The 26790-nt window shown below is 48.5% G+C and overlaps 1 protein-coding gene across 2 annotated transcripts in view; it reads right to left on the bottom strand.

The window, feature by feature from the left end:
* Positions 1-19923, bottom strand: part of PRKCE (protein kinase C epsilon) — a 489899-nt gene extending 469976 nt beyond the window's left edge. For both annotated transcript variants that reach the window (XM_084793145.1, XM_084793146.1), the window contains exon 1: positions 18770-19923. In XM_084793145.1, coding sequence (XP_084649271.1) covers positions 18770-19117 — 348 coding nt within the window. In that variant the 5' untranslated portion in view covers positions 19118-19923. The remainder of the gene's footprint in view (positions 1-18769) is intronic.
* Positions 19924-26790: the final 6867 nt, after the last annotated feature.

Here is a 26790-nt window from a genome sequence, read left to right as displayed (position 1 = left end):
TCTGTCATGTGGTCATATGTGCAAATAGAGTGCTTATATATATACAAATACACAAATAAATAAATCTTTTTTTAAAAAAAGAAAGAAAGAAAAGAACATTAGCCTTTATGATTTAAAAAAAGGAAAAAACAAAAAACCACTAGTGATCAATCAATCAATCAACAAACAAACAATGGCTCTTTTCTGCTCAGCACAGTAGCTTCATCCACAGCCCTAGACATGCCCTGTTTGCTGTAAGAGGCAGGAGGAAGACTGTGAGAGTTCTCAGGACTGTCCCCCCAACAGTGCTGCAGGATGATTGGGCTTGGAGACACTGTTTACATGCTGGCCATCGAGGGAGAGCAGATATCAGACGGAGGCTGGGCAAAGTTTTGCCTCCGCCCCACCCACCACCTTCCCATCCTGCATGTATGCTACACAACCCCTCAGCCCGGGCGGGGCACAATCTGGGGAGCCTGCTCCAGGGATGCTGTTCCAATGCAGGCTAAGGCTTGCCGGGACCAGGCACTGTGGTGTATGCTTTTAATCCCAGCACTTGGAAGGCAATCGTAGGTGGATTTCTTTGAGTTTAAAGACAGCCTGGTCTACAGGGTGAGTTCCAGGACAGCCAGGCTCCTGTCTCAAAAACCAAACAGAAACAACAACAACGATCAAGTCACTCCAAGTGGGTGATGGAGTCACACAAGCAAACATATCCTGATATTTTATGGAGTTCTAGAAGCGGGAGGGCGGTGGCCGGGGAGGGGGTGCGGGACAGGACAAAAGAGACACGGCACAACTAAAGCAAAGCAAATCAAAAGGTGAAGCAACGCCAAAACTCTTCGTTGCTAGTTTTTAATACCCTCCTCACATACAACCATTCCTGGGCAGGCAAGTGCTTACTGCAAGCAAAAGGGTGAGTTTCAAGTTTTGTCAGTGCAGAGAGCATTGCAGTCAGCCCAGCCTCAGCCAAGGTTGAACGACACACTAAAAGGATAAGTAGAATTTCTACTGTACTAAACACCCTGACAAATGCCAGCGCCATCAACTCTATGACCAACAAACCGACTGGGTGGGTGGAAAGACAGATGATGGATAAGGATGGATGGATGGATGGATGGATGGATGGATGGATGGATGGATGGGTGATAAATACAGTGGATTGTAACACTACAATCACCGGACTAGAAATCAGGAAGCCTGTTCTTCCACATCTTCTATGTCTAGTGGATATTTTTTTTTTACTCTAAATATCTTTGGAGCTATTTACTTTATTATGAATGAGTAGTTAATCAATAACTGATATTAAGTAGTGGAGGTTTGGTTTTTTTTTTTTCCATTCTTTAGTTGGGAGGAAAATGATGTACTTCCCATGGCTGATTGTCCATAGGAAAAAGAAGAGGAAAATGAAGAAAGAAAGGGGACAGTAAGGAGAAAAGATGGCGTCCTGACAACTAGATTGCCTTCCGAATAGAGCTCCGGCATAAAAGGAAATAATTATAATCCGCACACAAGAGTTCTGACATCAGTAGCTTGGGATCTGGGTCCTGCTTGCCTGGCCAAGTGCAGTTAATAGTTCCTGTTTACTACATCTTAGTGTTCTAAAAACCCAAAAGATCTGGGTGCTGCTCATCCGCCTCAGCCACCAAGTCGTCAAATAACCTCCCCAAGGCTTGTTCTCAAATGCCAACGTAAGACAGTATATTTACTACTGTGGTGGTTTAGTAAGGACGCCTGTGTGTGTGAACGCTTAGCCCTGCCAAGGTGTGGAACTCTTTGACAGGATTAGAAGGATTTAGGAGGTGTGGCCTTGTTGTAGGAAGTGTGTCACTCACGCCCAGGCCAGAGTTTCTCTCTTGCTGTCTCTCAGCCTATGGATAAGGATGTAGTTCTTAGCTCTTGAACCATGCCTGCTGATTGCTGCCGGGCTCTCCACCATGACGACAATGGACTAAGTCTCTGAAGCTGTAAGCAAGGCCCCAATTAAATGCTATCCTTTATGAGAGCTGTCATGGTCATGGTGTCTCTTTGTCATAGCAACAGCGGCTAAGACAACAACCGTACTGGTTTGAAGGGGAACGTAAAATAAAATGCATGCTATTATGCAAATGCACAAACACTGTGTAGCCTCATGATGGATGACAGCAGAAGAGCACATCCTCCCAAGTCTCTGTAGGATAATCGGAAGAGGCAAAGCTGTCCTGGGCTGCCTGGAATGCAGCCAGTTCTGCGGAAACCTACCATACACCACAGGAGAGCGCGAACACTCAACTCTCCAACCAACCCTGAATGCCAAGGGCTCCACCAGGACCCGGGAGGCACCACTGTCTCACGGTGAATGCCACTTGCAAGGACTTCAAGGGGGCTCTTGGGAAAGAGAAAGGTCCAGTCCACAGGGGCGTGTCAGCATCCTTAGCTGCTACAGTCAGTGCTGAAGAGGAGGCAGGTAAAGAAGCATGTCGCATGCATGTAAGACTGACCCAGCCTACCTAATCGCCTTGCCCTGTCTCTCCCTGGGCAGTCCTAACATGTCAGCCTTCATGGAACTGTTTGAGATGCAAAATGTGAGGTGCTGAGTTCCTGGGACCCCTCTTCTTTATTTCCTCACTTCTACCTCACTCACATTAAAGCAGTCTGGGTGAAAAACTCTTCTAGGACACTATTTGGGGGGACTGTTTTTTTGTTTGTTTGTTTATTTGTTTGTTTGTTTTTCTGAATTAGAACTAACATTAAGAATCAAGATCATATTATGATTAGATACCCCAAACCGAAACCGAAGAAGCTGCGGAGATGCCTTGCTGGGTACTTGTGCAACTCTAAGGACCAGAGTTGGGATCCCCTAAAGTCCATGTGAGTGTCAGGCAGTATGGTGGCCTCCTATAACCCCAGCATCCAGAAGGCGGAAGCAAAGCATCCCCAGAACAAGATGGCTACATGGACTAGCAGAAGAGGTGAACCCTCGGCTCAATTGAAGAGACTCTTCTTCGACATAGAAGGTGAAGAAAGACCAAGGAAAACAACTGGCATTAACCTCTGGCCTCCACGCGCATTTGCACACACATGTACATTAACTCCTCATATACATACACCCCCACACGTTAATACATACACATACAAACATGCAAAAAATTCCACAGGTTTCAGAAACCAATACTCACCTGCATACACATGATACGGGCAGTATCATAATGCCTTGTATGCAGCTAAGTATCTTAGAAGCATTCTCAATTTCATTTTATTATTTATTTATTTTTGGTTTTTCAAGACAGGGTTTCTCTGTGTAGCCTTGGCTGTCCTGGAATCACTTTGTAGACCAGCCTGGCCTCAAACTCACAGAGATCTACCTGCCTCTGCCTCCCGAGTGCTGGGATTAAAGGCATGCGCCACCACACCCGGCTCATTCTCAATTTTAAAGTTGCCATTTCAGATTTATTTTAATTAAAGCTGGAATGTCGGTAAGTGACAGAGTTCAGTCCCTAGGAAAGAGTAGCTGCAAAAGAATAAGGAGAGAGAGGAAAGAAAGATCAAATTTGGAAAGGGACAAGTACACGATGCTGAGTTCCCTAAAAACAAGATCCTGTTTAAGGGGAACGTGTCAACCCTACTATGAAGAAGACTTACCCCTCTGGCCAGCAAAGACAAATGGCATCTGGATATGTCACACAGGATTAGTAACAACACACACACATACACATGCCCGCACGCATGCACACACACATGCACATGCACGTGCACACACAATCCTGATACTAAAAATGGAATTGGTAGCCCCTATTACAAGCATCTTCAAGCATCTTAACTTTTGAAGATACTGCTTGCCAGAGTGCTTGCCAGGAGCACTTCTCCTCATATGCCGCTATCCCCGCGACTGATGATGTACCTCGCTTTTCAAATATGGGCCCAACAACCCCTTATTGGAGAAGGGGGTTCACCATTGTTCCATCCCTGTGGCAGAACCGAGCAGGACCCTGACCCCTGAAAGACAAAAAGGTAAGGCTGGTGCCTGCCCAGGCAGGACCAAAGACACCCATCTGAGCTGTGCATCCCCTTCCTGGGGGTCCTAACTTGCTCTCTAGGCACTACAGGCTTCCTTCACCCAAGCCTCTGCTGCAAAATCCCCTCCCTAGGGGACAGCCACATGACTCCAGTCCCCCTCGCCTACTTGTCTCAGAACCACGCTTTATCTGTCTTCCTCCTCTTTTCCCCTGAAATAGTCGGCTGGCCGGGCGGGCGTCTGTCTGCACACAGTCATGATAAGCAGTGATAAAGAGAACCTCTTAAAGAGCCCTGTAAGGATAAGGAAGCTGAAACCCACGTCCCCCTGTGGGGGTGGGGGTGGGGAAGGTGCCTTCTGCAACACCAGTGTCCTAGAAGCAAACCTTCATCCCAGCAATGTTAAGAGTGATTGTATACCGTTTGGCTAAGAAACATAAATGCTGGCGAACTTGGGAGGTGACTGACTCTGTCCCTACCAAAGAGACATGCTCTTACCTCCATACCTTCACTTCTTTACTTTGGATGAAGATATCAGTTCTCCCCTCCCCCCCACCCACAAACCCCAATTCTAATGCATCATTAGAATTTAGATGCACGTGACACATTTTCTTTCTTTCTTTCTTTCTTTCTTTCTTTCTTTTTTTGTTTTGTTTTGTTTTGTTGTTTTTGGTTTTGGTTTTTGGTTTTTCGAGACAGGGTTTCTCTGTGTAGCCTTGGCTGTCCTGGACTCCCTTTGTGGACCAGGCTGGCCTCGAACTCACAGAGATCCGCCTGCCTCTGCCTCCCGAGTGCTGGGATTAAAGGCGTGCGCCACCACACCCTGGCCACATTTTCTTTTTTAAGGGTCTACAGCCCAGTGAGGTGACTAGACCCAATGCAACTGTCTCACTTCACATTCGAAGACCTCTAAGCTCAGAGAGGTTAAGTTTCTTCCCTAAGGTCACAGAGCTCATTAGCAGCAGTTAGGCTGGTGAAAAGTAAACAAGCTAGCTGTGGACGCAGCACTCTGGGAGTGTATATACTGGCCTATAAAGGCTCGAAAAGCGGGCAGCAAATACAAACTTGGCAAACCACAGCCGTTTCCTATGCAGCTCGTTAGGATGAGAACTACCATCTGTCTAAGAAGTGGCCCTCAGCTGCAAGGCAACCCCTAAACCCACGCGACAGTCAGGCCCACAGAATCCAACCAGACAGCCTCCTCAGCAGCACAACCAGTCTAAAACCGCAGAAGTCAGTTCAGCGTTTACATTTCACAATAGAGTTCTAATAACCAACATTTTTGTGGGCTTATCATAGGACAAGCATTTTCTAAGCACTGTGTATACACTAAGCTATTTATTCCAAACAACACACTTAGACAGATATTGCAGGCTCTGTGCTACCCGTGAAGAAAGAAAAGAGGTTATGCAATTGGTCCATGGGTCATGGAGCTGGTTCAGTGGCGAGGGAGCGGCCTGGGCAGAGAAAAGAGCTCACATCCTTCTAACCCGAACCCTGGCACTATGGTAACCACGCTGCTACCTGCTTCAACGTCTGGCACTCTGCTGCATCCTTCTCAGCTTTTAAGTTTTAAAATATAAGCACGTGAATATTCACAACAGAGGAGACTGTGTGGAGCAGAGGGGCATAATGTGCTGTCTGTTATATGTATCAAACACGGCTCTAAGAAGTAAAGTTGGGGCTGGAATTAGCTCAGTGGTAAAGTACTTGCCTAGTAGACATGAGGCCTTGGGGTTCTATCCTCAGGATTGAAAATAGTAATGTTATTATTATAGTAATAACGTTAAAGGTGATGCTGGATTATGAGTAAGTGATTGAAAATCACCCAAAGGTACCAATACTTGCCCTTGCCTTTTCAATTTTTAAAGTGTGCGTATGCACACAAGCATGCAAATGGAATTTTAACACCACGGGGTAATTTCCTTACGGAGGGAAGGAAGGAAGGCACATCAGTACAAGTAACCGAAGAGCATATGTTGCTCAAGTGGCCACATGAAATTTGCATCTAGCCAACCCAATATCCATGCAGAAGGCAGTGTGTCAAGTGGTGGCACCAAAAAGCAAGGGCCCTCCCTGTCAAACTCTTCCCTGCCTCTGCGGGAGAACATGCAGGAAGCTCCTCTACCATAAACTGCCAGACTCGGGGTTCCAGACAGTAGTCAGACACCACCCTGACTCCAGAGAGCTGGAGACGGGAGCTGTCCAGAAAGTGGGGGGGCCGGGATGGATGTTCTAGGAGTTGGGGTGCAGACCAGAGCAAAGGGAGGATGGGATAGGCCACACCTCATCACCGGGGAGACCCCTGCCTGGAAGGTCAAGGGAACCATGGGGCAGAGAAAGAAAGGAAGACCCTCCACAGGCCCTGGGGGGCTGGCCAGGTGAGGAGAATGAGGCCCATTACCCAGGCTAGGACAAAGACAAGCCCTTGTGCTGAGTGGGGAGGTCTATGTTACGACAATCTTATACAGATCTCGCACAAATTCCTTAGAAGTAAGCTAACAAATAATACAGTAACTAACTCCAAAGCGTCCCCTGACTTAGTTCTCTCAGTCACCTGGGCTCAAATAAGTTATTCTTTCTGAACTAACAACCAGTAGGGTCACCATGATCAGGGTTGTACACCTTGGGAGAGAAGAGCTCTGACAGTCACTGTGGAGAGGTTCAGGGTCCTGTGGCAAATGGCAGGGCAAAGCGTGAACTGACCTTCCTACCTTGGGATGGTTGATAACTCCTGTCACTGATACGACAAAGCCCTGGGCATGTCTCTGAGAGAGTCTCTCAAGCCACCCTGGTGGTGGAGACACCAGACAAAATAAAAGGAGAAAATGAGGTGAGCATCAAACCGTTCCTCTGTCTGCTTCCTGACTTCAGGCACAATGTCACTAGCTGCCTCCTGCTCTTGCCACCACGCTGCTCCACCATGATGGACCCGTACAGTCAAACCGTGAGCCAGATTAACCCTTTCTTTCTTACGTTGCTGGGATGGTTATGTTTTCACTATCCACTTGGTACAATCTAGAGTCACTTGTGAAGAGAGTCTCAAGGTAGGATCGCCCGGGATCAGGTTGGCCAGCGAGCATGTCTACGGTGGGTGAGCATCTTAACTAGGTCCCTTGAGATGGGAAGACTGAGTGTAGGCTGCACATTTTCATGGGCGGGGCCTGGACAGGAAGACAAGCAGAGAGGGAGCTGAGCACAGGCTTCAGAGCATTAATTTATAGCTCTCGGCTTTTGACCGGGGATACAGTGTAGCTAGCTGCCTCCAACTCCTGCTGTCTTGACATCCTGCCCTTGAAGGGTTAGACTGTAACCTGAAACTATAAACCAAATAAACCCTTTCTCCTTTAACTTACCTTTGTAGGGGGTGGGGTGAGGTGTGAGGGGGGGATTTTAGCACAGCAAAATGGAAATGAAACCAAGGCAGGTGCTTTTTTATTTTTCAGATATTTTGTCATAACCACAAGAAAAGTAACCACTATACGTCTAAAGGCAGAGGTGATCACTGTGATTTTACGGGCAATGGAAGGGAGCTGCAAAAAAAAAAAATCTCTAGTTTTGATTATTGCGAGAATTATTTTAACAAAAGGCCAAATGTCTCTCCTTTGTCTTCAGTGGGACAAGTGACAAGCACAACAGTCCATTCCTGCTCCTGGTCACGCTTAATTATCAGGGCTATAGGGAACATAGACAGTCCCAGAACACCACTGTGAAAATAGAAGGCCCCAGCTACATTTGATTTCCAGGTAAACAACATAGACATTTTTTGGTATACTACGTTTCTCAACCTCCTTGATCACTGAGACCTGATCGCTTTCCAAGGCGCCTACCCCTTAAAAAGACAATCGGAAAGACACTGACTGATGTATGTTGCGCTCCTAATGGCTGCTGGGTGAGTCTCTCGGCTACCTAAAATGGTGGAAATAACCATCAATACAAAAGGCAAAGGCAGAGTCATGGATCTTACATCCTGGAAAATCTGCTTGCTTCCTGGTTTCTTTGTTTTCCTGTTGTTTTGGTTGGTTTGGTTTGGTTTTTAGACTATCCCTTAATGGCTCCATGGCTCGATAATATGCAAAGAGAGATCATTTTAAAACTAAATTTATTTTATGTGACGCGTGGAGTTTAGGTAGAGAAGCAAGCAAAGCAAGGCAGTTTTGTGGTCTTACAACAACGAGGAGAGACGGGGGGGGGGGGGGGGGGAACAAAACCAGGCAATTTTCCATAGTGAGCGAGACACTTTGGGAGGGGGGGAATTAAAGAGATGAAATATAACGGGGCGGTAGGATGAGCATAGTCAAAGCCCAAAATGCAGGATTCAAGGGGCCAGTCAAAACTGCTGTGAGCTGGACCCAAAGAGCATCTGGCCTTGCTAGGGCAGTGCCACTAATTGATAGGTGTCACCTGACTCCTCAATCAGTAAGTTCCCTGGAGGAAGAAAATGCCAGTCTACCCATGGCTGCAGAGGTGGGTCTAGGTGTAAGGCTGTGCCGAGCCCGCCCTCTCAGTTGTGTGTTTACACACCAATGCATTTTCTGATACTCCTTGATTAAACGTAGTGTCTCTTAGTAGCTTATTTGCTCACATGTCACGGTGCCCGGCACAGAAGGCATCTAACAAACATTTGCTGAAAGGATGAAAAGAAGACCAAAATTGTTTTAATGGCTACTCCACTCTGCCACTGCTTGGCAGGTGCTGTGTGGCCACGCTCTTCTGTTTCTTCTCAGAGGCGGAGTTTCTAAGAGCACGCCCTGAGTCCATTGGCTTAAGAGGTATAGCCAGATAGGAGCTCCTACAAGACAGAGCTGAGAAAGGGAGCCTCTCCGTCCATCAACTAACTGGTGAGTGGGCTTCCCAGACTTCCTGAACAGCTCACACTCTGGAGAGCCATCAGATGGGTGAGAAAAAGACACTTCCCATTCACGAGACGCTTCCATCTGCCCGGGAAGAAGACTGGCGCTAAGGGGTGCCGTTGTCTGAAAACCAAGCCAACAGCTTTGTTCAAAGTGGATGTAGGCAAAGTCAAAGCAAGTCCCCAGTATGAAACCCTAGATTCGCCCACCGTGACTTTTACCAGCTGCTTTGTGAGTTGGTTGTGCTTTGGGCCTTTAAAGACTTGCCAAGTGGCGAGCTCAGTGCCACAGCTGACTTGAAAGGTGACCTCCATAACACTCGGAGGTGAGGGAGACGGCATGGGAAGACCAGGGAGGCAGGAGGTCATTGCAGCCCTGGGGGTTGGTGGCAAGCTTGGGTCCCTAGCCTGGGCAGGATATTATAAAGTCCCAAGCTGTTCCCTCTGGAGTTTCTCTTTGGTTTGGATATAGGTGAGGTGCAGTGACACAGGACATTTCTGTCTTCTTGGTTCTCCTGGCCCAGCTTAGGCTTTTGGCCACTTCATATGGTTTCTGTCAGGAAACAAAATTTCAACCAGGTGCAGCGCCGCTGATTAACATTATAATAGATTGTAATTACTTAACAAGCCCATCTAGACCCAGAGGAACTGGGAGAGAGATGTGTGTTGCCAAGTGAAGCTTTTATTTATGTAAAATAGTGCAGTTCTGCTCTGCGGTTCTCTCGGCCTGTGCGAAGGCCCTGGAAGCTATGCAGGTGCCTGCTTCAGTGAGCTCAGGGGCTGGCGTCTCACATTTCATGTCTTGTCCCTGCCAACTGCAACGGGTGGGCGGGTGGGGTGGGGCGAGGGGGTTTGTAGCTACCACCCCAGTAAGACTTTAAACTTGATTTTAAACTCTGCAAACCAAGACACTTGGGCTTTCTGTCTCACCATGCATGGCACCTTGTATGGGCGCCGAGTACCCAGAGGGTACCCAGCTCCCACATTTAGAAGCTTCGGAGTTCATCAGAAGTCTTTGGTAAAGTGCAAATTAGCCTGGGGAAGTAACAGAGCCCTCTGCAGTCAGAATCTCCAAAGCCTTCCATAGAGCAGCCTTCCGGTCTTCCGCCTTGCTTTCAACTGTCCAGAGGGATTGTTTATACAAACCCATAACTAGTGCATCTCTCAGCCCTCGTCAGAGAACCATCCTTTTGCAGGAGATAGAGATGAATACAGAGACCCACAGCGGGACAAGGTGCAGAGGACACTAGACTGGAGTGCTCAGCTCTAAATGGACCCGCTGCAGCACATCCTTTCCCTGCAAGGATCCTTAGGAAAAAGAGGAAGGAACGACAGAAAGAAACAAAGGCGCTAGACACCTACAGCAAAACCATGTTCACAGACAGGGCAGGGCCAGAGAATACATGAGCTCACGGCAGCCATGACTGTGCATACAGGACCTATACATGATCGAGCCAGACAAAGGCCTAGCATGGACGGGGAAGGGGCCATGGAGAAGAGAAGTCAGTTTTCCTGAAGGATGCAGCCTCTAAGAGGTTACCTGTACCCTAGCAGATGGTTCTAGATCCATGCATGTACAGGCAGCACTAAATGGACTCAGTGAGTTTACAAACAGAATACATGGTACTGGGAGAGGAAAATGGTAGGGTAGGTGGGAGAATAACCAGAGGGAAGAAGGGAATGAGAAATGAATTTGATAAAAATAAATAAATAAATAAATAAATAAATAAATAAGCAAACATTGTAGGTATGTATGAAATCCTCAAACAATAAAAAAAAATGATATGAAAAAAGAAATGCATTCAAATGCTTGCCATTCTAGCCTCTCAAACACACGTCAGCTGTCACGCCTCCCTGTCATAGAGGCAGGGACTGTGGGACACGCCTTCTGTCTGACCAAAGTCCCAGCGTCCACCACTGTGCTGCGCCATGTAGGTATTGACAGTGCGCGTCTCTCTCTTATTGGCAATCGCTCGTTCACTCAACAATACACTAGGCCCTGTTTGGGCTGCTGAGAAGACAGCAATGAGTAAAAACTCCTGTATTTACAGAACTTCTGTCTTAATGCTAGACAAGATAAATAAGAAAAACACAACGTGTAGGAGACAAAGATAAGTGTCAAGGGGGGAAAAAACATGCAAAGGCATATACAAAATGGAGATGAGAAAGAAAATACGAACAAAGCACAATGCCACATACACACAAAAATGTCACGGTAAAGGCATGATTTTTGTGTGCTACTTTAAAATTAATAAGCCTTTAAGATCCTGGAAAGCCAGGCATGGTAACAGTAATCCCAGCCCTTGGAAGGTTGAAGCCAGAGACCTGAGGGCTTGTGACCAGGCCAAGCTACATAGAAAATCCATGTCTCAAAACAATAATTAAGTAATAAAACAAAATCATAAACCCTGAAAGAGAGTGACATTTTGGATAAGACCACCAGAAAAGGCTTTACTGGGAAGGTCACATTTGAATAAATGTTTTGAGCCATGAGGTTCTTTATGATCTGAGACACACGAGAGAGGAACAAAGACTGAGGCAGGGACACGGTGAGGATGGCTGAGGTGACCCGTGGGCCCTATGACTAGAGACTCATAAGCAAGGCGAAGAGCAGTAGGTAATAGGACCAGGAAAGGTCCAGAAGGCCTGGCTTCCTTACAGGAAGGAACTGGGTTTTTCCCGCCCCCTGAGGGATTTTTTTTTGACAAAGTTCAGGCAAGGGGGAACCAATTAGGGGACTGTTGAGAAAATCCAGACACTGCCTAAGTGACTTGAGCCCAGGAGTGACATGAAAAATGGTAATGCTTGGGATCCATTTTTACGGCAGGTGTGGCAGATGCTACTATGGACTGGCTATGGGGTGTAGGCAAAAGTGAGAGACACCAAGGATGGCTCTTCCTGGTTACTGGCCTTATCTGTAAAGGCCGAGTTGATGTTACCTGAGCTGAGGAAAGCTAGTTTAGATGGCAGAGGGGAGGCGAGTAGGGGGTTAGGCATACAATACCATATGTACTGATTTTTTAGATCTACCGTACACAATCACACATCACTGAGGATAAGAAAGGCCAACATATAAATCCTGAAGTTGCAAGTCTGGTATAGTCTGGAGTCAGGAATTTAAAGTTAACAGCCTTGAAACTGAGTTTAAATCCACCAAGGCAAATAAAGCTGATACAGTCAAGCCAAACACCTGCCCCTAAATACTCAGATTTCTAACCACCAATCGGCTTCGATAAGTAATGAAACTTTGCTTACAGTGACCATGTTCCTAGGTCTTCCAAAGCAACCCGATGACATGTAATTAAATTGCTTTTGAATGCTGAGGAGTCATCGGTGATTGATGGCCACTGTGGGAGGGAGAACCTTTTGTCTTAAGAGTAGGAACAGTAGCTTGCTCACCATGTGCCAGTGGATGCCTAAGAGTATATGGGCAGCACAGATAGCAGTTGATGAGTTTGGAAAACAAAGACATAAAATTGAGTGGTTAATGAAGGAGGGAAGATCTGGGAGAAGTTGTGCAGGTCAACATAATCAAAATATATTGTATATGATTCTCAAAGAATTAATAAAAGAGAAAAGAAATTTGGTAAGTATAAGCAAATTAAATTTATTTTTAGACTGTATAAGACTTTTCATGAAAAACATATTCAGAAAGCAAGGAGAAAAAAATATATTTCACTGGGCCATCTGTTCATCTTAAGATGCTAAATCTATGAACATCTACACATAATTCTTCAGATATTAAGAGAATTGCTGAAATGCCATGTGGCCAAATCTTCCACTGAGAGCTTCATATGGCTTCCTTCCCTCACTCACGTGTCAAGCCTAAGAAGTAAGAGTCATCGTTTCCCCGTGTTACAAACCAAGAAACAGGTATGTGGGGCTTAAGTCACATGCCCAAAGTTATACCCCGGGCGTGTCTGGAACATACAGTAAGAACTCAACAATTCCAGTGACAGGTCAACACTTGGGAGCACGGGAACTGAGAGGATCAGCTGTTCACTACATTGGCCAGGTGTTAGAGATGTGTGTGTGTGAGAGACAGAGACAGAGACAGAGACAGAGACAGAGACAGAGGCGGGGGGTGGAGAAACAGAACACAGATAATGCGTGACCTGCCATGAGTCTGACTGTGCTAGCCCTAGACCAGGAAGGAATCAATAAAATAGCTATACAACACCCTATATACCAAGGGGAGCAAAACTGAATTAGATGGTAGTAAGCATTACAGGAGTAGGGATGACATCTTGGATGAACCACTCCAATCCTAGCCATAGATCCTTTGTACTTCAGTGTGTGTGTGTGTGTGTGTGTGTGTGTGTGTGTGTGTGTGTGTATGTGTGTGTGTGTATTTGTGTGTGTGTGTGTGTGTGTGTATACATATATTTCTGAAATTTTTCAGAAATGCCCTAAGAAGATGAGATAATGTCCTTGTGCAATGTACAAGGACCCCAACAGGAGGAGGTCTGTTTAATAGGGCCACATCCCCAGGATCCACCCAGAATATCATGCTAGGGGCTGGACCCTGGCATTGGTGCGGTAAGAACCTCCCCCAAGTGATTCTTGCTCACCAAGGCATAGCCAGTCAAGTGGCCTACCCTTTCCCGTGCTGGGGGATCCAAGAGACAACTATGAAACAACCTTTGAGCAGACACTAAGGGCCAGGCATTGGTCCAAGCACCCTGTGTGTATAAACTCAGTTTCCCCCACAACAACTAGTTCAGGCAGATGATGTTACCATTGTCCTTCTACAGAGGAAGAAATGAAGTCTCAGGAAGGGTAAACGGCTCACTGAAGGTCACAGGAGAATTAGGTGGGGAACGGTGGCTTTCCAATCCAAACACTCTAGTCCCAGCATGCACCCTTAACAGCTGTCACAGTGACCTTCAGCTGTTAATTTGACGTACGTGGGAAGAGGGAATCTCTTCTCCGTCAGCTTGCCTGTGGCCTATGTGTGATGTATTTTCATGATTGCTAACTGAAGCAGGAGGCCCAGCTGTTTATGAGTGGTGCCACTCCAAGGCTGATGGTCCTGAGTTATATAAAAATAATAATAAAAATTAAATAAAAAAAGAAAGGGGGGCTAGAGAGATGGCTCAGCAGTTAAGAGCACTGTCTGCTCTTCCAGAGGTCCTGAGTTCAATTCCCAGCAACCACATGGTGGCTTATAACCATCTGTAATGTGATCTAATGCCCTCTTCTGGTATATAGGTATGCATGCAAATAAAGCATCATATATAATAAATAAATAAAATCTTTTTTTTTTTTTAAAAAGTCGGCTGAGCATGAGCGAAGAAGCAAGCCAGTAACCAGCGTTCTTCCATGATCTCGGCTTCAGTCCTCACCTAGACTTCCTACCTCCTCGCCTTCCCTTGCTGACGGACTATAAAATGAAGTAAACCCTTCCCTCTCCAAGTTGGTTTCGGTCAGAGTAGCTTATCACATCAACAGAAAGCAAACCAGGGCAGAAGCTCTGGAGAATGGCCTCTCAAAGGATGCTGACTTTTAGAATTAGCCACTACATTATGAATGTATCTGTGCGGGGCATGGGTGGCACACACCTTTTTGTTGTTGTTGTTGTTGCTGTTTGTTTGTTTGTTTGTTGTTTTTTTGTTTTTTCGAGACAGGGTCTCTCTGAATATCCTTGGCTTTCCTGGAACTCACTTTGTAGTCCAGGCTGGCCTCGAACTCATGATCTGCCTCTGCTTCCCAAGTGCTGGGATTAAAGGCATGCGCCACCACTACCTGGCCAGGAGGCAGACAGATCTCTGTGAGCTCCAGGCCAGCTGGATCTGCACAATGAGTTCCAGGACAGCCAGGGCTACACAGAGAAACCTTGTCAGGTAGAACCAAAATAAACAAATTTTATACATACACACACACATACATACATGCATACATGACAGATAAATCAAGAGAGTGGCACAAACCGAAGATGTCTTCCAGCATAGTTTGTTTGGAAAGAAGCTTCAGTGGGGAGACTGTCTCAAAACCAAAGCGGAGAGCCAAGGAGATGGCTCAGACAGCAGAGGCGCCTGCTGCCAACGTCCATCCCTGGAACCCACAGGGTGGAAGCAAACAATGCCTACAAGTTGACCTCTGACCTCCACATATACGTCCATAACACACACACACACACACACACACACACACACACACACACACACACACACACTCACACACAAGAGTCCACATAAGTGTGCATGCTAAGTCAATAAAAATAAGTAAGTAAAGAAAAAGTAAGTTGGACATCAGTAAAGATGGACATTCTGACACCAACGTCTCACCCCCACAGAATCAGGAGGCTCCTTCTGTTCAGAGCTCCTTTTCTCAAAGCAAGGATAAGGGAGTTGGATCCCAAGGGCACACCACCAAAAAAAAAAAAAAAAAAAAAAAAAAAAAAGAATTTTCCTCACGATTATCCCAAGCCAAAGCATCAACAGCTCTGAGTGGGCAGGGCAGAGAGTCAACTGTCCTGGTACCTTACCTAGTGACTCCTAGGCACACCCAAGTCAGTAGCGGTTCATCTAATTTGTCAAAAAGCTCACTCAAATCCTCCTTTCTCTTTCCCTCCGGCTTTATCTACAGCAGCCCCTTTTGGTCGTCATTACCTGAAATGCCTTTTCTTCTCACTGTCGGGAAGACAGTTCCCTCGGCCTGGCCTTTTCACGTCCTAAAGTCCACCTCAGTCTGGTAAGTGTTCTGCTCTGGAGTTCAACTGTTCAGCCCCACATCTTTAATGGTATTTTTTTTAAAAGGCACCAGGATGAGCTTCTTTTTTCATACTGTACATCTATATTTATTTGAATGTGAACAAAGAAAAACTAAAACCACCAAATCTAAGCCTGTGATTCTATAAAGAAAAGCGGGGCTTGAGGAAAGAGCAGGACAAAATGAAGGGATCATATTTTAAAATATTAAATTATAGTTCGGGTAGTACTCATATGCAAAGTCTTAGATTGGGGAACCTCTGTCCTGCCTTACCCTCAGCTCAGCCATGCTTACCCCGGCGGCTGCAGGACTGAACACAGGTGCTCTCCGCATTGTTCCTCCACTGGTACCCAAGCTTGGCACGCTGTGGTTTTGGCGGGTATCTCTTTGAACGTTGCCTCAGTATGGGTGTCTCCTCCCCGCAGCCTTCCTGGATTTTCCCAGCCCTCCTCCTGGCATACCCTGGTTTTGAACCTCCAACCTACTCACTAGGACCTGAATTACGGTGTGTGTGTGTGTGTGTGTGTGTGTGTGTGTGTGTGTGTGTTTGCTCACTGTCCTTTCCCTAGAGAAATGCAGGCCCCTCGAGAGTAACCTGTGGCCTCCTTTTTTAATCCCTGGGTTAGGTAAAATGGTAAGCTTTCCCTGGGAGAATTTGACCACGCGAGGGGAACTTGGTAGACCGCAGAATACAGAGCCTGCTGAGGAATTCCAGAGTAAAGATGGGAGCGGCTGCTCCACACCCCTTCCCTTCAGACTGAGCTCCAGAGCCATACCTACAAAAGGGCATGTCTCTTCATTTCTTCCGAGATCGGGAGCATAGGCAGTTGAGCCCAGGAGATCATCCCTCCAGCTGTGATGCTGCAGGTGTACTTGGGTGACAGACGTGGGGAAGGTGGCCCTTTTACAACTACTCTCCATTTCCAGGCTGGCCAGCTCTGGTCCTGGAGTCCCCACATCCCTTTTCAGAGAGCAGCCACATCATCCCTCAGTCAGAACCAGCTCCATCACTTGGTTCATTCTTTGGGCTTCTCTCGGTCTTGTTTTTTTTTTTTTTTTTTAATCTGTCCAATGCCTGTCATATCCAATTCACACTTGCTATAAGGCAGGAGAGATAATGATTTTGAAAGCACTTTACGTTATCACACACAATAAAAATGTCAGGGCCACAGCATATGAATCGGCAGGGCTAATAAATAGCCTGGGAAGCCAGACAGGCTGTTCCCCGCTGTGCAAACAGTGGGCAATAGGAGGTGAGGCTCAACTTCCAGCCCACCTGCGCCTGCCATGCGACCTTGGATGCCCACTTAGCTTCTCTGGAACTCAGTGTCCTTGCCTGGAAATGTTGCCTGTGCACTAGAGGATCTGGTCTAGGGCCAAATCCAGCATAAACGTAAGAACCTTGGAGAATGGCTATCAAGCAAGCAGCTCTGACTTGCACACTTCACCAGGAGAGCTAAAGAGAGAGGGAGAGAGAGACGGAGAGAGAGAGAGGGAGAGAGAGAGAGGGAGAGAGAGAGAGAGAGAGAGAGAGAGCACCACATCCTGTCCTGCTCTGTATCTGAAGATACAGCTTCAGATACATCCTTCCAGCTGGTGCATGGATGTGGAAAACACAGACCTGCTGTTGGTCTTCCCTGCTCTCTGCCCACTGTTCACCCCACTAGCACCTCCTGCAGCAGGCCCCACCTTCCTGATACTCTAGTCAAAGTTTTCTTCCCCTTTTTATATATACAAAACCACAGATGTTTAGCACTGAAGTCTGTTTCTGAAGTTAGGTATCCCTCCCCCTCCCCCTCCTACCCCTACCCCATGCCTCTTTGGACATCACTGTGGACAGCAGTAAAGTGGTACCAGGCCAGAAGGGACGGGAAGACAAGTTCAGGATGCTAAGGTTGGCCTGCTGTCTAAAGTAGAAGCCACAGATCTCCTAGAGCTGAGCTGTGGCTTACAAGGGTTGCCCTAAAAGCCCCTTTAGTAACCATGGTTTCCAGAAGGCTCTGTCACAGCCAGGAGTAAAAAAAAAAAAAAAAAAGAGCAAAGGTTCCCCCCCCATTCCCCCCCATTTTCCCCTTAAAAAACTCCATGTCCTTGGAAATTGTGTTTAAAAACAGGATGTAAAGTGATATACCAAGAACATGTGCACTCTCTGACCCCTGTGATACTCATGAAGTTATCTGTGTTTTCAGCAGAGGGTGGCAGCTCTTTTGCAGCTCTTCACCAGGCAGCACAGACTGCTCTCTGTGCACACCAAAGAATCTGCACAATATATTCACCCATGGCAACCCTTGCTCCAGATAGAGACGTGTAAGGAACCTGAAGATAGAGATAGTCATTTCCTAATATAACCCTGTTCCTCCAAGAACAGCGCGGGTCGGGGGAGGAGGACTGGTTGCTCTGACTGTCCAAGTGCCGAGGTTGAATGCGTTTGGTTTAAGGTATTATTGGCAAGGCCTATTTCCAAATCCCTAATATTTGACAGCATCATCAGTTAACAATTAACTCAATTTCAGAAATAGTGTTTGATCCTACAGTAGCTTGACAATCAAAGCACGGAAGCATAGAAGCTTAAGATTCAAAGTCCTGACTATCACCACAAACAGAACCCTTTTTAAAATACAGCATTCTAAATGGATGGATGGCCGGGTGTTTCTGGGACTCCAAAGGGAGGGGGTACATCTCGGGGATGCTCACCTCTCCTTGTATGTCAGCAGATGAGCTAAACAGTGATTTGGGGATGAGGAGGCTTCCTAGCAGAGGGCTCTATAAAACTACTCACTGGGCTACCCAGGGCAAAGCCAGGACGCACAAGAAATCGCCAGTCTGAGCTCTACTCCACGTGTCTCTCCAAGGACGGAGAGACCCACCCACACACAGTCACTCAGCCAGCCCACCATGTACTGGCAGGAGACAGCAGATCCCTTCCGCTGAGCTATGCACCTGCATCCTGGGGCTCTCCCAACGTGCAAGCCTCATGTACTGCCCACTGTCAGAAGGGCATAGCGGGGGTGGGGAGGGTGGGGGGACAGGGGATAGTGCCCATCTGCCAAATCTCATCTTTCTTAACCTAATGTGTATGTCTCTCCAGCTATGAAATAAAACATGCCTCTTCAAGGAAACTGAGATGTATATGTACACACAAACACACAGCCTTGAACCCTACAACCAGCGCGGAGGCAGCAAGCCTTTCCTTGGGACCCCCCGGACTCCTGGACCTGGAGGGGCTGGACTCACCCAGTCCTCGAAGTGACGGCTCCCGTTCTGCAGCAGCTCCTCAAACTGGATGGTGCAGTTGGCCACGAAGTCGTCGTAGCCGATCGGAGCATCGTGAAAGACAGCCAGCTCGATTTTGCGCCCATTGCACACATCGGTGACGAACTCGTCGTGCCAGGCCGGACTGTTGGTCTTCTGCTTGGTTGCTGTTTGGCCGATGCGCGAGTCGTCCACGTTGAGGGCAATGTAGGGGTCCAAAAGAAATGTCTGCGGCCGGGGTCCCACCGCATGGCGCAGCGACCAGGCTGTGGGCTTCAAGCTCACGGCCTCGCAGATTTTGATCTTAAGAAGGCCATTGAACACTACCATGGTCGGGGCGGGAAGCTGGGGCCGGGGTCACTCCGTCCGCCCCGAGGGCAGGAATGAAGAGCAGACAGCAGGAGCGCTGGGAGCCTAGGGGACTCCTGGGTCCCCTCTCGCCCCACCCCACTCACTCGCTACACCTTGTGGCGCTGCGCCCTGGCGCCGGAGGTCCTCAGAGAGTGCATGTATTTCCTCGCCGGAATCCTAACGGAAAACAGGGAGGGGGGAGAGCTGGAGACGTCCGTTTTTGGAGCAAGTCTCTCCCCCCGACTACAGGCGACACCTCCACGGGAGGAGACGAGCTGTCGCCTCCACTGCAAGCCGCGGGGGCTGCCTCGCTGCCTTGCTGGTTCTTCGGTCGGTGAGCGGAGAAGCAGGCGCCGCGCCCGGCGCTCACCTACCTTTCCGAAACATAATCCCCGGGCAATTTCGACTCCCGGAGGGGGAGGGGGCAGCGGGACGGGGCGGGGACCAGAACTGGGGGCGCAGATTTCAACCCGGATCCTCTTCGCCCACCCAGAGCCTGCCTCGGACGGCGCGGGGAGGAGGGCGGACTGAGGGATGTGCAGTCTATCCGGAGGGATGCATGTCGAGAGGAAATGGTCCTTCCCGGAGCCAATTTTTTTAAAAATCCACAAGCCGCACAGCCAGCTCGGCCGTCGCCTCCCCGGCCAAGCAGTGCCGAGCCGCAGCCGGCGATCGCGAGGCGCCCTGCGCCCGGGATCTCACATCCGCGCGGGCTTGGGAGGTAAAAGTGGCCGCCACTTGGGCTCCCGGCGCAAGCAGGCCGGCACCCGGCGGTGCGCAGCGCGGCGGCGGGGCAGGGACTGCGACTCGGCACGGCCCCTCCTCCCGGCCGCCGGCGCCCGCCCGCCGCGCTCCCCGCGTCCGCGCTCTCGGCTGCCTCCGGCTCTTCGCCCGCCAGAGCGCTCAGCCTACGATCTCCTTCCCTCGATCGCTGTACGAGCGATTCTCCCTCCCTCTAATGCAGGAAATGCGCAAAAGACGTCAGTGAGTGTGAGTGTGTGTGTGTGTGTGTGTGTGTGTGTGTGTGTGTGCACGCGCGCGCGCGCGCGCGCCAGTGTTTGGGGAAATAGAAAGTTTTGCCGGTTGGGGGAGCAATACGGGAAAAGTGAGCTGAGCAGAAAACAGCAGAGTGGGCCAGCCCTGTCCGGTGGCGGCGGCTCGCGGGGGAGCTGTGGAAAGGACTCTTCGCGGGACAGAAGGGTAGCGGCGCTGGGATGCCTGGGCGACTGTCGCTGGCAGAGTCTGAGCTTCTCGGATCTGCACCGGGAGAGCCGGGTCTGCACCCGGAAAGCGGCGAGGTGCATCTCTCGTGCACTCTGCAGCCAACATTATCATTTAGAGTCGGAGCTGGTGGATCAGAGGGAGGTCGCAATGTCTCTTAAGACTCAGCACCTTCCCCGGACTCTGCATGCACCACGGCGGTCCCCTGCCGCCCACAGGCCCGTCTGTAACTCTGCCCGGGGATTCTCTACTGTGCCGCGATGGGGGAGGGGGTACCCGGACTGCTGAGCTCTTTTGCTGGGTGTGAGTTTTGAAACCTAATTTTCCTTTCCCTTTTCCTTAGGGAGACTCTTCCCCTCTAGGGATCTGTCCCGAATTTGCTTGGTCTGCGAGAACTTGTTGACAAGTGGAAAGCTGGTAGAACCCCAGCCCGGCTTGGTTGGAGTCTCTGTTTATTTCTCAAAGTGACTCCTCCTACTTATGCGGGACCTCGTACATCCTCCTGGGGGGGGGGGGCGGGGGGGACAATCCTCAAATCTACACGCTGACAGCGGACGTCTGGGCTGCGGGAAAGCCGGGTGAGCCCTCGTGGGGGCCAGTGGCTGTATCCATGCTAATTTCCTCCGTAACCTTTAAACTCTCTGGAAGCCGCGTACGCGGTGGCGGCGGCGGCGGCGGCGGCTGGTCACGTGAGGGGAGCTCTAGGCTGCTGGGGAAGAATTTCCTCCGCCGGGAACCGGGGTAGAGAAAGCAGCCGGCGCGGGATGGCCCTGCGCCTAGGGGACGGGGAACCTGGGAGGGCCCGGCGGAGCGCGCCAGGCCCCCGGCGCCGCGCAGCGCGAACTTCCATCCTGCACCCGGGAAGGGGCTGGTCCCGGAGCTCCGGGGCTCTGTGACTGGAAAAAGAAAACCTCCGCCCTTAGCCGTGTGCCAAGGCAAGTCAGAGTCTTTTAGGGATCGTGAAAAGCTGAGTGTTTATCTGGCGACTGATAAGTGTAGACTAAAATGTACAAACCATGACTCGTTCACTTTTTCTTCTATGGAAAAGGATTATCATTCCCTGTGGTTTAAAGATGAGGAAAGAGACAGTCTCCAGGAACGACACAAGTGCAGGACACCCACATACACACACAAAAGAGCTTAGGCGTTTCTCTGGCTTTCAGGCAGATCTCCTGAAGCCCAAGCTAGCAGTCACGCCCCGCCCCCGACCCAGTCCTGTTACTTGGTATACAGATGGTGCTAAAAATGCAGCCTTGGAAATGATTATGGATGGTCTTAAGATCTTGGCATTTAAAACTAATAATAATTTTAAAACTTCCTTTAAGGACATGCAGTAAAAGGTAGTGGCAAATGAGACTTTATCTTCAGAATATGTGTTTAGGATGCAGGCCCGGAGCTTTAAAAAATATATATACACATATATATGTGGATATATTTCTAAGTTTAAAGACTGCCAAAAGTTCATTAAACAAAATAGTATTTAAGTCATTTTTTAAAATAAAAGGTAATATAAATTCCCAGGATGGACAAAACATGCCAATTTTAGATCCTTTTAAATAGTTCACAAAGTACAGTTTGCTTCAGTCAGTTTATTGGCACCCATTAAGCTTTATGCCTAAATGGAATGCTTCATTTGCCCTGCCCTGGTCCTGGCCCTGCTGGGCAGTCTAACAGGTCAGTGATTTCTTGAAGAGATCCTGACTTAACTACTTGGTGTTTCCCAGCCATCTCTATAATTTTGTCGGTTGGGCACTTTCAATTCAAATAGAATTGGAATTGCGAATCATTGACCTGCCATACACTCAGGAAGGAGGCAGAGGCAGAGGCAGGTGGGGCTCGGTGAATTCTAGGCCAGCCTGGTCAACAAAGAGAGTTCTAGGACAGCCAGCGCTACACAGAAAAACCCTGTCTTGGGGGAAAAAAAAAAACCCAAAAACCATTGACCTAATTACCCTTCTTTTTGGTGTACTAATCGAGAAATAAGTTTAGAATTGAACAAGCAGTGAATTTGAACTTTTGAGATAGCTTATGCCCCGCCGTCTCCTCCCACACCCTGCTTCCACCAAGCAAGCATATCAAAGACAACAGTATGGTGCCATCTATGGCTACCTTAAAGCAGATAAGCCACATGCCTGGAAATGTTCTGGTTAAAGTTAAAGAAGAGGGGATGGGGGCGGGAAAGAGGGGGGGGGGAGAGATTTAAAAAAAAAAAAAGATTTATTTATGTCTTAAGTATACCTTGTTCTGCCTGCATGTACACCTCCAGGCCAGAAGAGGGCACCAGATCTCATTATAGATGGTTGTGAGCCACCATGTGGTTGCTGGGAATTGAAATCCAGGACCTCTGGAAGAGCAGGCAGTGTGCTTAACCACTGAGCCATCTCTCCAGCCGGAGAGCAGGATCTTCTAAGAGACTATCCATGTATACAGACTGCCATTCTTGAGGGTAAGCAGTATTAGTGGACTTTCTTTCTTTTTTTTTTTAAGATTTATTTATTATCATGTATACAATTTTGCCTGCATGCACACCTGCAGACCAAAAGAGGGCACCAGACCACATTATAGATGGTTGTGAGCCACCATGTGGTTGCTGGGAATTGAACTCAGGACCTCTGGAAGAGCAGTCAATGCTCTTAACCTCTGAGCCATGTCTCCAGCCCCCAGTATTAGTGGACTTTCAATTACAGGTCTTTTGCATTGGGAATAGGAAACACTTGGCCAAACAAAATGCCGGCTGTGTCCTGGAGGAATGTTGATGGTAAAAGGTGCACTTCACGCAAACACCACTTTCCTTCTTCCTAAACAAACCTCTCACCTTCCCGTTCTCCAACTTAGCCACGTGGAAAGACGCCAGGGACACCATGAGTATGTGAGACACCAGCTTGTCAAAACACCCACACACATACCCTGAGCTCAAGGCAGGGTTTCACTATGTAGCCCTGGCTGCCCTGGAACTCACTCTGTAGACCAGGCTGGCCTCAAACTCACACAGATCTTGCCTCTGCCTCCCAAGTGCTGGCATCAACGGTGTGGGCATCTACGCTCTGAGTAAAGGAGCACACTTAAATTTACCTGGAGGAGAGGTGGGTCTAAAATAACCTACTTAGGACTCCAGACGAAATGGAAAACAGGCTCTTGCCAGGTAGGGTTAAGGATGTAAACTTCCGATCATGATTACTGTATAGTTCATCCTTCTCTTGGCCCCTATGTACAGTGTAAGGGACAGGAAGGCAACTGTGTACACATCAGATGACATGCCCTTTGGGATTGTAACAACGGTCGAGGTATTTCATAATTGTTGAGAACCGGGCAGAGGAGAGAAAGAAAAGAATGATGTAAGAATGTAACAGAGACGATCAAGCTGGGGCGCAGGGGGAAGGAGGGCTGCCCAGGGCGGTACAACCCATGTTGCAACAGTTCCAGGAACAGGAGCAGCATCCCTTGCCTGCGGGAGCTTAGGGAAGCATCACTACCAGGCCCTGTGAGCCACAACCTTCCGCAGCACAAAGGGGAAGCCAGAGGAGGCAAAGAGAACAGATCCTGAGGCGGGAGGGGGGGCAGGGGGGATGGGGGGGGTTCTGTCTACCATGGCTTAAAGCAGGTAGGAACTGGACACTAAGTGGCCGGGGATCTAACTCCTCAGCAGGCATGCGGATGGCTTTGACATGCTTCCTAGAGAGGCCCTGAACAGCCCAGTGGCTGAGAAGTATTGCTGGAATCAATCCTTTTCAAAACAGCTTGGTGTCGGTGGTATAACTCAGGGCGGGGAGGGTCGGGTACAGCCCTGACCGGGTGTGTTTCAGAGAGGCCCTTGGTTCAGTCCCCAGAACTGCAGTGGGGAGGGTAGCAAATGGGTCTCCCTAGCAGACTCCCCTCAAAACAGGGTGTCAGAGAGGCGCACTACTGAAGATGATTTGCACTCTGCTCAAGAAGGGAACCTTCGGAGGTTGTTGTTTGGATCAGCTACAGGCAGCCAGGAAGGAGGAGCCAGACAGAACCGTAGAGGAGTGCGTTAATGTCTCTGTCCCCACTGCTCTGCCCCTGGTTGCCATTAATAGACTCCTAATGGGCCTTGAAAAGGTCGCCCTGGTCAGGGTCTGTCATTCATCCCTCACAGGCTCCACTGAAAAGAATTCAGCCACCTGGGCCTGGGGACAGAAGGTGCAGCGGCAAGGTGACAAAGGCCACCCACAGCCGTGCCAACCCAGCCCCAGCCCAGCTCCCATCCACTCCAGCATACGCTTAACTCTGGCCTGGCTCACCTTTTACCTAGCCTACCATGGCTTCTTATTTTGGCCCTGGCTGTATTGTGAACTCTGTTGCAGTGACTCAGAGATCAACTTTCACTCGAACCTGCAAGGAGATAAAGGGATCACTTGTTACCCCCATAAAGATTAAAAATGGACACGGGGAAAGTGATGGCCAGGTACCTTTCTTTCCATAGTTTTCTGGAATGACAAGCCACTCTCTAGGTCACCATGTGGAGAAAGCATTCTATATATCTGCTTCTTTCTCATGTGCTGTGCTCTTTCTAGAACCTCTAAATGTTCATATTAATCTAAGGGTTTTTCTTAAGTATGTGCTATGTAAAAGAATCAGGCACAGAAGACAGGATACTTAGCTTGGTTGTAAAGGACTGGCTTTGCGTGCGCGTGCACACACACACACATGTACGCATGCACACACATATTTGTACAATGAGTGCTCTGGAGAAAATAGGTGTTGACCATCTCCTACTCAGCCAAGGAGAGGGCTGGAGCACTTCCTTTAGTTGTTAATTCTTCAGGGTGAAGCCATCCGTAGCGGAGACTAACTCCGATATGCTGCCAGCTGCCATGATAGCATCAGCAATCCCCAGGTGCCCAACAAGACGGTCACAAAATACACACACCATGTTGGTGGGAGCTCTGCTTCACACAGCATCACTTTTGTTCCTGTGTCCAAGCTGACTGACTGAGCACACCCGGGTGATATAGGCCCAGAGCAAGGTCTGCCTGGAGGAGCTCTCACGGGCAGTCAGGTCTCTGCCACTGACTAGCTGACAGCTAGACCCAACAACACGGCCCCGCCTCACCCGACTTCAGGGGTGTGTGGGAAGTTCTACCGTGCGCACAGGCAGTGCCTGGAGTGTTAGGTGAGTAATCCTGGAGAGTGCTATGGGTATCACTCTCAAACGATTGGTACAGAGCAGGAAGTCTGTATCCACCTTGGCTAGGAAGTGACGGGGAAGTGAAGGGGTGGGACATGGCCCCAGCAAGGATTACAGAAAGTTTGGGACTATTTGGTTTCCAGTGTGCCTGAGCCATCACACAGAGAAAGCATGAGGGACACAGGGAGTCCTATCTGCTGTTGGGACCAATGCTCCCACCCAAGCTCACTTCTTCTTTCCTCCGTGTGCCACTTTACTGAGCCCGAAGACCCTTAACTCCAAACTGGGACCAAGACAAAACTAAGGCGACACCCACACACCACAGAATGAGAACAAGCGTGTGATTCTCTGCAGGATGTGACAGCACTTTATCTATTTTATTGTTATTAAGTGAGAAATCTGAGACATAGAGAAGTTGACTGACTTGCAAAAAAAAAAAAAAAAGCTAGTTAGAGGTCTATCTAGTCCCAAGTCTTAAATCTCCTGGTTAAATTTACTACAAAAAAAATTAAATAAACATTGTCATGGTGGAACCAATACAGCACTATTTAATGATGACAATGTCAATTACATTTAATTCCTTAGTAGCAACATTTCTGCATACCCAAGGTCTGGGCTTGTCTTAATTTATTGATTCTAAATTAAATCGACCTTATACAGAATAATATAATTCTTATAATAAAATATGCAACATTTTATAATAGTGATATACTTACCCCCCAAAGGAGTTCATGTGCTGTTTCAGTGAATAAAATGCTTAGACCAAAACTTTCTCTCCCTCTCTCTCTCTCTCTCTCTCTCTCTCTCCATCTCTCTTTCTCCCTCCCTCAGGTTGCGTGCGTGCGTGCGTGTGTGTGTGTGTGTGTGTGTGTGTGTGTGTGTGTGTGTGTGCTGTGTGTGTGTGTGTGTGTGTGTGTATACACACACACATGCATTTCAAGACAGGCTCTCACTGTGTGCTCTAACTGACCTGACACTCCTTGTAGCCAAGACCGCCAGGAACTCACAGAGATCCCCCAGTCTCTGACCCCTGAACGCTGGGGGCAAAGGTGTGCCCCTCCCCCCCCCCCCCCCCCGGTCTGGCCTAGCCTCCGTATTTGTGCATCTTGACTCCCATGACACCTAGATACATCCATCTCAGCTTATGAATTTTGACACCTGTGCAAGTGTGATCAAAGCTTCTACTTTCTCTCCTGCTTTCTGGATCAACAAGGGCTCAAGGGCAGAGGATATTGCTGCTTATCACTGATAAGAATCAGGCACAATAAAACATATTATCAAA

This window comes from Acomys minous (genome assembly GCF_964271855.1).
Source record: "Acomys minous genome assembly, chromosome: 8".
NCBI classification, from domain to species: Eukaryota; Metazoa; Chordata; class Mammalia; order Rodentia; family Muridae; genus Acomys; species Acomys minous.
Note: the sequence above shows the minus strand (reverse complement) of the source record. Positions and strands in the feature narration are given on the sequence as shown.